At 43.3% G+C, this 12,889-nt stretch overlaps 1 protein-coding gene across 2 annotated transcripts in view; it reads right to left on the bottom strand.

The window, feature by feature from the left end:
* The window catches only part of KAT2B (lysine acetyltransferase 2B), a 103,437-nt gene that overhangs the window by 66,339 nt on the left and 24,209 nt on the right, over positions 1–12,889 (bottom strand). For both annotated transcript variants that reach the window (XM_060011535.1, XM_060011536.1), the window contains exon 2: positions 3,049–3,175. In XM_060011535.1, the coding sequence (XP_059867518.1) occupies positions 3,049–3,175 (127 nt within the window). The remainder of the gene's footprint in view (positions 1–3,048; positions 3,176–12,889) is intronic.

Below are 12,889 nucleotides of genomic sequence, written 5' to 3'. Positions count from 1 at the left end.
CAGAGGTTAATGGACCTGAATCATACAGGGTCCTGGACAGAAGGCCCATGAATTCCTGCAGCTGGGATCCCAGGACCTGACTGATACCGGGTTTCCCTCTGTTTCCGGCTTGTGGAAGCGACCAGTACTCTTATGAATACGGTTTTCTCATTCAAACTGGACAGAGTTCCCATGTGTTGTTTGAAGTAAAGAACCCTAATAAGAGTAATAAGAACACATTAATCTTCCAGGTATTGTGCTAAAATTCTGATAGGCATTCATTCACTTAATCCTCACGACGCTCCCATGAGGTAAATACTATTATTAACTCCATTTCAGAACTGAAAAACTGGAGGGCCAGGCTGATTACATAATATGCCGCAACTCACAGCTACTGGCTGTTGAGCAAGGATTTGAACTTGCGCTGGTGGATCTTGTCATTTAGTCCTCCGATTAAGCTGCTTTCTGACCTGCTTTTTTCATTAATAATACATTAAGAATATCTTTCCATGCTGGAAAACACATCTTTTGTTAAAAGAGCCATATTGAATTTCATAATATATATTTTTATAACTCAACCAAGGATCTCCTCCATTGGAATATTTAGATTGCTTCTAGTTTTTTTAATAGCATGAATATGGCTATAATAGCTGTCCTTTTAACCTGAAGGCACATCTTAATTTATATTTAGGTTAACTTTCTGGCATGGATTTGTCAGGTCAAAGGATATGTACCCTTTTTTTCCATTCTCGATCATGTACTGTCAAATAAGGGGACTTGTTTTCAAAGCTTGTGAAGAAATATAGAAGGGAACAAAGTTGGCTTTTCTTTGAGAAAGGCTGTTTCTGCCTTTGGGCATTCCTGTGTGTTGACCTGCTCAGAAAGGAGACAATCTGTGCAGCTAACAAAGAAAAAGGACTCTGTTTTGAAATGTTGATTGGTGTAGGATAATAGGATTTCCCAATCAATACTAAATACAGTTCAAGTCCAGTGTTTAGGGAGTTCTCTACTGCATCATATTTCCTGAGGCAATTCTAAAGGGCATCACTCAGGGATCGATAGTGGAAAAGGTGAGTTAAAAGCAAAGATATTCCTCTGGGCTTCCCAGGTGGCGCAGTGGTTGAGAGTCCGCCTGCCGATGCAGGGGACACGGGTTCGTGCCCCTGTCCGGGAAGATCCCACAGACTAGACCTAACTCCAGGCTAACGAAGGCTGATGCTCCACCATCTGAAATCAGCAGGAAGCTTTAGAGAAAGATGATGGCTAAAAGGAGCCACCCATACCATATGACCCTGCAATCCCACTCCTGGGCATATATTTGGAGAAAAACATGATCCAAAAGGATGCACGCACCCCAGTGTTCACAGCAGCACTATTCACAATAGCCAAGACATGAAAACAACCTGAATGCCCATTGACAGATGGATAGATAAAGAAGATGTGGCACATGTATACAATGGGATATTACTCAGCCATAAAAAAAGAATGAAATAATGCCATTTGTAGCAACATGGATGGACCTAGACATTGTACTGAGTGAAGTAAATCAGACAAAGACAAATATCATATGATATTGCTTACAGGCAGAATCTTAAAAAAATGATACAAATGAACTTATTTACAAAACCGAAACAGACTCACAGATGTAGAGAATGAACTTATGGTTACCAGGGGGGAAGGGTGTGGGAGAGGGATAGTTAGGGAGTTTGGGATTGACATGTACCCACGTTATATTTAAAATGGATAACCAACAAGGATCTACTGTAGAGCACAGGGAACTCTGCTCAATATTATGTAGCAACCTAAATGGGAAAAGAATTTGAAAAAGAATAGATACATGTATATGTATAACTGAATCACTTTGCTGTACACCTGAAACTAACATGACATTGTTAATCAACTATACTCCAATATAAAATAAAAAGTCTAAATAAATAGAGACTTCCCTGGTGGTCCAGCAGTTGAGAATCCACCTTCTAATGCAGGGGAGGCAGGTTCAATTGCTGGTCGGGGAACCAAGATCCCACATGCCACAGGGCAACTAAGACAGAGCACTGCAACTACAGAGCCCAGGCACTCTGGAGCCCATGCGCCACACCTAGAGAGAAGCCCTCGTGCCACAATGAAAGATCCTGCATGCTGCAACTAAGACCCGACACAGCCAGAAATAAATAAATAAAGTTTAAATTTAAAAATAAATAAACAAATGGAGCCACCCCCTTATAAAGGGTCAGAATGGAAAAGGCCAAAGTACATTAGTGAGAATGTCTGGCACTGCGTCCTTGCAACACTGGACAGTAAACTGGACACAGAGACGTTCTTTGGGAGACCAGATAGCTGAAGGCAGAAAAGTAAATAAAATAAGTACAGGAGTCCCAGATCCCCTGGGAACTGGAATTTTAATATGTCGGGAAAACGAATTTCTCAGTAACCTTACCCACTCAAACAAAATACAATTTAAAAAGAAAATCTGTACCCTAAAAGTAGGATCAGGACACAGAACATATTAGCACAGGCCTGTTGACTAATTCTGGCAGAGTCTATATGGCCAGGCTGACAATGATTATCTTGCAGGGACAGATAAGAAAGTTGAAAGGGAAAACACAAGTAAATATTTACCAAGCGCAACCCCAAGGAAGAAAAGAGCTAGCAGACACAGGAAACTAAAGAATATGAAGATAAACATTCCCAGAAAGTTCAGGGAATCAGAAAATAATAAGAAAAATGAGAATCAGAATCAGGACATATTACGTGTTCATCTAAGTAGCTTGGCTGCCACGTTTCATCTTATTTGGCAATCCCCGTCTCCCTCACTCCCCCGCCAACTCCGTCCCAGTCAACCAGCTCTTAGGGAAAACCCGGGAAGAGACAGATGAGGAATCCATGCAAACAGTGCAGGATTTGTCTCCCACGTGAAGCCTCCCCAGCAGATTCATGAAGCTAAAGAGTCTCTTTTGTTGCCTCATAAGGAGGTGAGGTGTGCAAGTCTGGTTAACCCACGAATTCAGTAAGTTAGAACTTGCAGGCAACAATGACATCGTTGGTCTCCTTGAAGATTTAGGAACTCACCGAGGGCATGGCTACAACTCCGGCAGGATTCCGTCAGACTGACAATTATTTGCTGCAGGTCAGCTCTGGGGGGAGTGGGAGAAGGGTTGGGGTTTTTCCAGCCATTACATTTACAAGATTCCTCAGCCTAAAAAAAAATGAATAGAGAAACAACGTTATGTAACAGGCAGCCATGGACTGAATGTATTACACGCGAATAATACACTCTAGTCACGTGACAGCTACCCTCCCCCACTCCAGACTTAATAATATTCTCTATATTCACAAGAAACGAATACAGAAAGAAAGCAAAGAAGGTGTGTGACTTGGGCCTTTGGGTTTTTTTATTGTGTTTTTGGTTTGGGTTTCTTTTCTGCTGGCTGGAATCCAAGTACTGCCTCAGAAAAAGGACCGTCCCATACACTTCGGTAACACCGCCCCAAGCGAGCCTCCATGGGGGGGTCAATTCCAAGGGAGTCCATCCATGTAGCTTCCCAAAGGGATGAGCCAGACTCCTGAGGTCCCTGCAACACAGCTGGGGCTCCAGCTGCAACTCTGCCCCACGTAACTGAAGAAGTCAGCAATCTTGGGGACATGAGGAGGGACACAGCAGTTGAAGCCACATGTGCAGGGTCCTCCAAGTCCTTTGGGGGGGGTCCCAGCTGTAGAAGTGGACAGGGCTCGCCACGTCGTCTGGGATTTTTACCTCTGTGTATTTCCCAGGCCTCCTGTACTAGAATACTATTATTTTAGCAACGCTTGATAGAGATCTTCCTTAACTTCTTCCACTTACTTCACACTTCCCCACCTTCTTAGAGAACAGCGAATATGATTGAGCATTTCAGTGATGACTTGGGTTGTGAAGCAGAGGACAAGGATAGAAAGACATCGATTATTCCCAACTACGCTACCAAGCTACCATGCTGGGTATTCACGGGTCGTAAGTTGTGGAAGGCAATGTGGAAGGCTTGCACTGAATGACTCAAGCCGCTTAGAATTCTGCCCACTTCTGGTGTATCCTTCACCACTCCATCCCTCTCTTATTTACTGCTTCAAATCTGCTGTGGCTGGGAAACCAGAAAATTAATTGTTAGAACAACATGAGACACAGGCAGATTCATTCTGGGCCTTCTACGTGCTCTGTCCAATACGGGAGTCACAAGCCACACGCGGCTATTGCGCACTTGAAATGTGGCTTGTGCACGTTGAAATGCATTGTGGGCTTAAAATACACAGAGTTAGAAGACGGGCGCGAAGGGAAAAAAGTCTCAGTAATTTTCATATTCATTACATGTTGAAATGTCAGTAGTTTAGATACATGGAGTTAAATAAGAGATATTAAAATTCATTTGACCTGTTTCTTTTTTACTTTTCTTAATGTGGCCACCAGAACATTTAAAATTACACATGTGGTTCACATTACACTTCCACTGGACAGCACTGGCCTTGAAACAAATCGCAGTAGATTTCTGTGCTTGGACTTCGTATTAGATCTTTTGTTCCCTCAGACGTCTCTCCTCCCTGCTTTGGATCCTGCCCCCCACCCAACCCTCCATCCCCTCGTGTACCAGATGGCTGAAGTTAACAGGAGTCTGATTTGTAGAAAATTCCAGAATGGCTGCTGCCTTGACCTCACACAGAAAACTCTCCAAGAGAGGAACAGTTTCTGAAGTATAGGCGTGTATAGGAGAGTAAGAAAGAAAGAATAAATAATTGGTAAGGCAGGAAGGGTCAAGGTGGAAGAAGAAAAATCTGCTTTGGATGGTAAGTCCTCTCCAGGGGGCCCCGTGAACCTGGCAAGCCCAACCCGATGGCGCCTCACATTTCATCACAGCGCGGATGGGGAAGGATGGGCCCGAGGAAGGACCTTACACCAGGTACCCCAACAGAGCAGTCCCCCGCGAGTAGCCCCTGTCACCCTCCTCTGTTTGGCCAGGCACCAGGCAGGACCTAGGCAGGACCTACCGTTACCCTCATTGCTCTGCTACTAAGCTGAGCCGGGCCCTGAAATTCTCTGCCGTGAGCCATCCACCTCCTTAGAGACTTGGAAAGGTCTCCGAGGCCATGTTCTTGAGGGGGACACTCATAAGAACCTGCTCCCCGCAAAGCAGCCCGACAGGCTCCGGAGGGCTGGGGGAGACCACCCCCCGCCCCGTGGACCTCTCCTCTTCTAATCGTGGGAGAGCTACCTGAAGGGACTCCCACAGCCCCCAGCTTCTCTGAGCGCTTGGTCTGATCCCACTGCCCTCTCCGAAATGACCTTTGGTTGGAAAAAGAAAAGTGATGACAAAACAAGTGAATGAAGGAGAGCAGGACAAACCTAAGAAGAGAAAACAGTGATAGCCAGAAACCCTGAGTTCGGAGACCTACATTCTAAGCCAAAGACTACTATGCATACTGAGTCACTCACTACCACAGGGTGTGCTGAGGGCCTACCATGGGCCGGGTACTTTTGCTGGGTATGGAAGGGAACGAAGAAAGATCCTGCCTGTCCTCAAGGAGCTGACACTGGGGTGCTGCAGGAGAGGGCAAACGGGCAACACCAATAAGCACATCATACAGTATGTCAGAGAGTGACGGCGCTCGGAAAGAAAGATGGAGCGATGGATACGGGGGGGTTCGGGGAACAGTGAGATCGAACGTGCAAGTTCAACCAGGCCTTTTAGAGAGGGTGGCATTCAACCAAAGGCTTGACCGTTAGGGACCTGGCGGAAGAGCATCCCAGGCTCGAAAAGGCGAGCATGCCTGGTCTGCTCAACACAAAGGCCAGCACAGCTAGAGCACAGCAAGCAAAGGAAAGAGCCGCAGACAGCGAGGTAAGGTGGACGTGGCGGGGAATCCTACAAGGCCTCCCGGGCGATGATAAAGACTTTAGCCTGGTTACTTGATCTCTTCCCTTCCTCTCAAACAGGATCCTCCAGGCTTGAAGCAGGGACAGGAATGGAGCGCAAAGACATGAGGCAGGGTGTCTCCAAACTCATTTCTTTCTCTTTCACTTTTTCCTTTAGTCATTAGGGTCAACCATCCCCACTTGCTTTTTTCTTTTTCTTTAATGGCAATCACTAAGGCAAAAAAATAAAAAATAAAAAAAAAAAAAAAAGGTCCATCCATTTTCCTGTCCCTAAATTACATGAGCAAATCATCCTATTTCCTTCTTCTGTTAACTTCCAGTCCAGGACCAATGATGCCTTCTATCACATGGAGAAACACCATAATTCCTAATACAATCCAGAACTTAATAAATCTGTGCTATCTGGATAGGAAGGAACGCCAACACCGTCACCAAGGCCCACCGAGGGAACACAGGATTGTCATCAATGTGCCGAGTTGCCTAGTCAAGGGTTTCCTAACTTAGTAAGGCCGAGGATTTATGTTAGGGTTTGGGGTCAACTGGATAAGGACTGAAGTTCAGAACGCTGAGGAATCATGTGACTTGGGAGTCTGTCCTCAATTTGCCTCAGCAACCCCTTTAGCTTTTGACAAACGTGATGGATTTTGCATCCTGGCAGGTTAGCAACCACAGCCTAAGTCTCCTTCTCTGGCAGGCTGGCTCGGGGCAGGAAGTAAAACTGGCAGGAACTCTGTATAGACCAGAATTAAACCCACCAGAGCCAGCATCTGTGACTCCAGATTCTCGGAGAGACGGTGACCTAGTTAAGCATGAAGTTCCTCATTACGGGAAGCTGAGAAGCCAGCGTGCTCTGAATCAATCCCATACACTCCACATCTACGAGAAGAGCCATCAGCCTGGACAAAAGAGGCTGGACAAAAAAAGGTCTGAGTCCACAGGTAAGAAACCCCTCGGTATGTGCTTGGGTCTGATGGGACCTCCCCACTGCTTTTCACACAGTGTGCGGACTGGATTAGCTCAGAAGACACTGCTAATGGGGTGGGTTCTCTCTGCATTTGCAGGGTGGTGAGAAGAATGCACAGGGAGGAGAAGGCAAAGAGTAGATAAGGGACTTCCCTGGTGGCACAGTGGTTAAGAATCCGCCTGCCAGCGCAGGGGACGTGGCTTCGATCCCTGGTCCGAGAAGATCCCACAGGCCACGGAGCAACTAAGCCCATGCACCACAACTGCTGAGCCTGTGCTCTAGAGCCTGCAAGCCACAACTACTGAGCCCACGAGCCGCAACTACTGAAGTCCGTGCACCTAGAGCCTGTGCTCCGCAAGAGAAGCCACCGCAATGAGAAGCCCGCGCACCACAACTAGAGAAAGCCCACGTGCAGCAACAAAGACCCAACACAGACAAAAATAAATAAATTAATTATTTAATTAAATAAATAAAGGGTAGATAAAACACGAGCTTTTCCTGCTTTCTTTCCTGCGCCACCTATCCATTCTTCAAACCATGAGCGCCCACTGCATGACACTCACAGGCCTGGATACTGAGACACAAGAAATCTCTGTGGAACACAGGCTCTAGGCACACGGGCTTCAGCAGTTGTGGCACATGGGCTCAGTAGTTGTGGCTCACAGGCTTAGTTGCTCCACAGCATGTGGGATCTTCCCAGACCAGGGCTCGAACCCATGTCCCCTGCATTGGCAGGCGGATTCTTTTTTTTTTTAGAAGGAAACAATGTACTCTTTTTTTTTTTTTTTTTTTTTTTTTTTGCGGTACACGGGCCTCTCACTGTTGTGGCCTCTCCCGTTGCGGAGCACAGGCTCCGGACGCGCAGACTCAGCGGCCATGGCTCACGGGCCCAGCCGCTCCGTGGCATGTGGGATCTTCCCGGACCGGGGCACGAACCCGCGTCCCCTGCATTGGCAGGCGGACTCTCAACCACTGCGCCACCAGGGAAGCCCTAAATATTTTAATAAAAACAATTCCACAGCATTTATTGTCATCTGGTAATAACATAAAGGTGAGCAAAACAATATAAATAAATGCTTTAGAACTATACTCCTAACAAAGGACACCTAAAAAAACTGTACTGCCTTCTCAACAACTTCTCACTTCACTGATCATTTCTAGTTGGAGACACTTTGGAGCAGAGTAATGTTAGCATGATCCGACCCAGTTGTTTTCGTGACTTTGTTTTAGAATGGATCTCTTCTGCATCATCTAATACGAGGTTCATATACTCATCAGTACCAATGATACAGCCCTCGATCCACATATTCACTTGCTCATAAAGCCACACCTGAATCCGAGATCCATTTGGCAAGTATCTGAAGATGAGATGGATGGGCTGCACCATCACCTTCTGCACCTCCTGGCCCTGGCCCCGGTACGCCATGGTGGAAACTCACAAAGACCACACTATCCCATACGCTACCTCAAAAACAAATGGCAGGCGGATTCTTAACCACTGCACCACCAAGGAAGTCTGCCCTTGCTTTTTTTATGTCATACTATTTACCTTAAAAATTCAACCTAAATTACAGACAAAAGGTTGAACCATTGGCCTAAAATAGATAAGACTTTGGGATTGAATCAGATAGGTAATGCATACCTATTCCTCCTGAAGCTCTGCTTAGCAACTAGATTCCTGGAAATTTTCCCAGATAACCTGGGAGAATGAGACTGGATGTTCCTGCAGCAAAGCCCTAGGACTAGGATGTTCTTTCATGATATATTGCTTCCTCAGACTCTGGAGCAGACGAGAGGGCAGGGATGGAGAAAAGGGGCAGAGGAAAAGGGAGCCGGGAAGGTTGAGGCAATCCTCCATCACAAGAGGCTGGCAGGAGACTGGGGAAGGGGCCTTTCTGAGCCCTCCCGCAAGAACTTGTCCCCTTCCTCCGCAGCCCTTCAGCACCTGCCCTCGACCAACCCACAGCAACGATAGGGGAAGGAAGGGAGGCAAACTCATGGTCAGCAAAATGTTCCATCTTAGGTTGAAGCTGGTAGAAAGGCTGCAGGTACACGGTATCAAAGCTGTGGTCAGAAGGGTGGGCCTCACAGTGATATAAATGTGGTTTCAAATCTTAGCTCCAACATTTACTAACTGTATGAACCCGGGGTAAACCCCTTAACCTCCTAAGCTTCCCAAGCTATAAAATGAGTATAAAATACCTATCTCACAAGACTGGTGGGGGCATTAAGTAATGAATGTGGGTAGGCGCTAGAGTGAACACAAGTGGTTATAAAGATGATGGTAATATGCTAGGAGTGCCCTGTTAGGTGAAGGATGAGCTGGAACAAGAGCTCTGTAAGTCATGATGAACTACAACAGTTAATACTTCAAAGCAAGGACCTGAAGAGGATGCAGCCGATGAAAGTAGCTTCAGGATACTGGCCCCAATCACTAGAGAATCACAGCTCTTACTGAACAAAAGATTGGACAGCTTACAAATGAAAAGTTATGCCCCTCACACATATGATCCAGCAACCCCACTCCTGGGCATTATCCAGACAAAACTCTTAATTTGAAAAGATACATGCACCCCTATGTTCACAGCAGCACTATTCACAATAGCCAAGACATGGAAGCAACCTAAAGGTCCATCAACAGATGAATGGATAAAGAAAATATGGTATACACACACACACACACACACACACACACACACACACACACACAATGGAATATTACTCAGCCATAAAAAGGAATGAAATAATGCCATTTGCAGCAACATGAATGGACCTAGGGACTATCATACTAAGTGAAGTAAGTCAGACAGAGAAAGACAACTATCATATGATATTGCTTATATGTGGAATCTAAAAAAACAATGATACAAATGAACTTATTTACAAAACAGAGAGTCACAGATGTTGGAAACAAACTTACGGTTACCAAGGGGGAGGGGGGGAGGGATAAACTGGGAGATTGGGATTGACACATACACACTACTATATGTAAAATAGATAACTAATAAGGACCTACAAGGAACTCTACTCAATACTCTGTAATGACCTATATGGGTAAAGAAAATTTAAAAAGACTGGACAGACGTATACGTATAACTGACTCACTTTACTGTACAGCAGAAACTAACACAACATTGTAGATCAACTATACTCCAATAAAAATTAAAAAAAAAAAAAAAGTGATGCCCCTTGCAGAATCAATCAGCTCCATTCCCACCACATGTGAGAACAATGGGAAGTCACGCAAAAGGCTCATGGGGTGACCTTGGTGGACATTTTTATAACAGAGTGGATGTGAAGAGAAAGAAATGGCAAGGTTACATATACACAATCACTCAGTAAGAACACAATGTATCAAAACCTATGGGATATGGTTAAGGCAACACATAAAGGAAAACAAAGACCCTTAAATGCATTTACGGGAAAAAACAGAAAGATTAAAAATAAATGAACTAATCATTCAACTCAATAATCTAGAAAAAAAGTAACAAACTCAAGGAAAATTTTTTAAAACTCAAGGAAAATAGACAAAAGAAATCAATGCAAAAAATATTTAAGGAACTCAATAATGAACAGAAGCATATACCTAGCCAGTATTATAAATGGTTGGTTTTTGAAAAGAACATTAAATTAGGGCTTCCCTGGCGGCGCAGTGGTTGAGAGTACACCTGCCGATGCAGGGGACACGGGTTCGTGCCCCGGTCCGGGAAGATCCCACATGCCACGGAGCGGCTGGGCCCATGAGCCATGGCCGCTGAGCCTGCGCGTCTGGAGCCTGTGCTCTGCAATGGGAGAGGCCACGACAGTGAGAGGCCCGTGTACAGCAAAAAAAAAAAAAAAAAAAAAAAAAAAAAAGAACATCAAATTAAACAAACTCTTGGCAAGTCTAATTAAGGGGGAAATAAAGAAGTGAGAAAGGACATAAAACTACAGATTAATTTTATAGCCTAAATAAGTACTCTGTAGAACTTTATACCAATAAATTTGAAAAACTAGATGAAACAGGTGACTTCCTGACTTCCCTCAGAAAATATAAATTATCAAACCTGATTTACTAAGTACTAAAGTTTCTAACAATCCTAGAAGAAGTGAAAAGGGCGTCAAAAATCTACGCCTAAAAAAGGACCTAAAAAAGGACCCAAATAAAAAAAATGTTATAGGAACATTCTAGTTAATTCTCAAGGGTCATCCAACATAAATATTATGTGAACCACAGACAAAATTTTAAATTTTCTAGTAGCCAGATTTCAAAAAGTAAAAGTAGGCGAGATTAAGGTAAGTAATAAATTTATTTCATATAACATCTAAAATGTTACCATTTTAACACGGAATTGGTATAAAAATATTATAAATAAGATATTTTACATAGTTTTTTATGCTAAGTCTTCAAAACCCAAGGGATATCTGACATGGCACATCTCAACTCAAACAAGCCATGTTTCAGATAGTCAATTGTCATTTGTGGCTAGTGGCTACCATATTGGACAGCAGGAAACCAGGTCACTGGTATTGAAAATGGTGCCAAAGCATTATAAAAAGATTAAAAAACACGTATCATTCTATGAATTCAGTATAACCCTAACAGTAAAACAAAATACAGAGAGCAAAAAAACATAGAAAAAGTCACCAGCCCAACCTCACAACAACAAAAATGAAATACTTGTAAATCAAATTCAACAATACAGGGGGACTTCCCTGGTGGTCCAGTGGGTAAGACTCCACACTCCCAATGCAGGGGGCCGGGTTCGATCCCTGGTTGGAGAACTAGATCCTACATGCCACAACTAAGAAGCCCTCATGCCGGAACTAAGAAGTCCGCATGCTGCAACCAAGATCCTGCATGCCACAACTAAGACCTGGCACAGCCAAAATAAGTAAATATTTTTTTAAAATTTGACACTACACAATCCAACATCATGCATCTTGACTAGTACATAATAACTAAACTTTATTACAGGAATGCAAAGATAGATCATTTGAAACAAATTAATTCATACATTAACAAATTAAAGGAAGAGAAAATCATTACGACTGATGCCCGAAAAAGCTTTTCAAAGCATTCAAAATTAATTTCTGATTTTTAAAAAAATAGCGAATTTGGTATAGAAGAAAATTATATTAACTTGAAAGCAAACATTATACTAAATAGACATAAAATCACTCCTACTGGGACTTCCCTGGTGGTCCAGTGGTTAAGACTCTGCACTTCCAATGCAGGGGGCACAGGTTCGATCCCTGGTCAGTGAATTAAGATCCCTCATGCCACGCAGCACAGCCAAAAAAAAAAATCATTCCTATTAAAGTCACCAAAACAAGAAAGTCCTGAATATGCCCAGAGTTCAACACTGTACTAGTACTACACAAAAATTATGAATATTGGTAGGCAATTCTTAAAGCTTATCAAAACTAATAAAGAAATTAATAAACGGGCTGGATATAAGAGCAACATAAAACTCAGAAGCGTTTCCATCACCAATAGCCACTCAGAAAATGTAACAGGAAAAAAAAGATCCTAATAGCAAGAGCCATCAAATACTTAGGGTCAAAACTTCAAGATGAGTCAGACCTATATTCAAAAAACTACAACTGTCTACTAAAGATGAATAAATGAAGAAATATGCATTGTTCTTGATAGGAAGACTGAACAGTGTAAAGATATCAATTCTCCTTAATCTATAAATGTTGTAACTCAGGATCAGTTGAGAGGGCATACACTTACAACCCATAATCAAAGTATTAAGATCCAGAGCATATATAGATCATCTACAAAACAATCTGAAAAAGGCAGTCTGATAGAAACAAAATGGCAAATCCAAGTGATTCCAAGAAAAATGAATGCTAATTACAAACAAACCTGTACAAAGTGATCAAAGTAACTATTAATGGGGAAATAAAAAATTAAAAGCCCTGCGATGAAATTTTTAAAAAGCAAAAACAAGAAAAATAAAAGATAAAAACCCTGTGATATATTTCCTCACACTAATTAGTTTGCCAAAAAATAAAAATAAAAGGTTGACATCTTGCAGGGGAAACATGCACCTCATACA

This window comes from Delphinus delphis, chromosome 4 (genome assembly GCF_949987515.2).
Source record: "Delphinus delphis chromosome 4, mDelDel1.2, whole genome shotgun sequence".
In the NCBI taxonomy this organism is placed as follows: Eukaryota; Metazoa; Chordata; class Mammalia; order Artiodactyla; family Delphinidae; genus Delphinus; species Delphinus delphis.
Note: the sequence above shows the minus strand (reverse complement) of the source record. Positions and strands in the feature narration are given on the sequence as shown.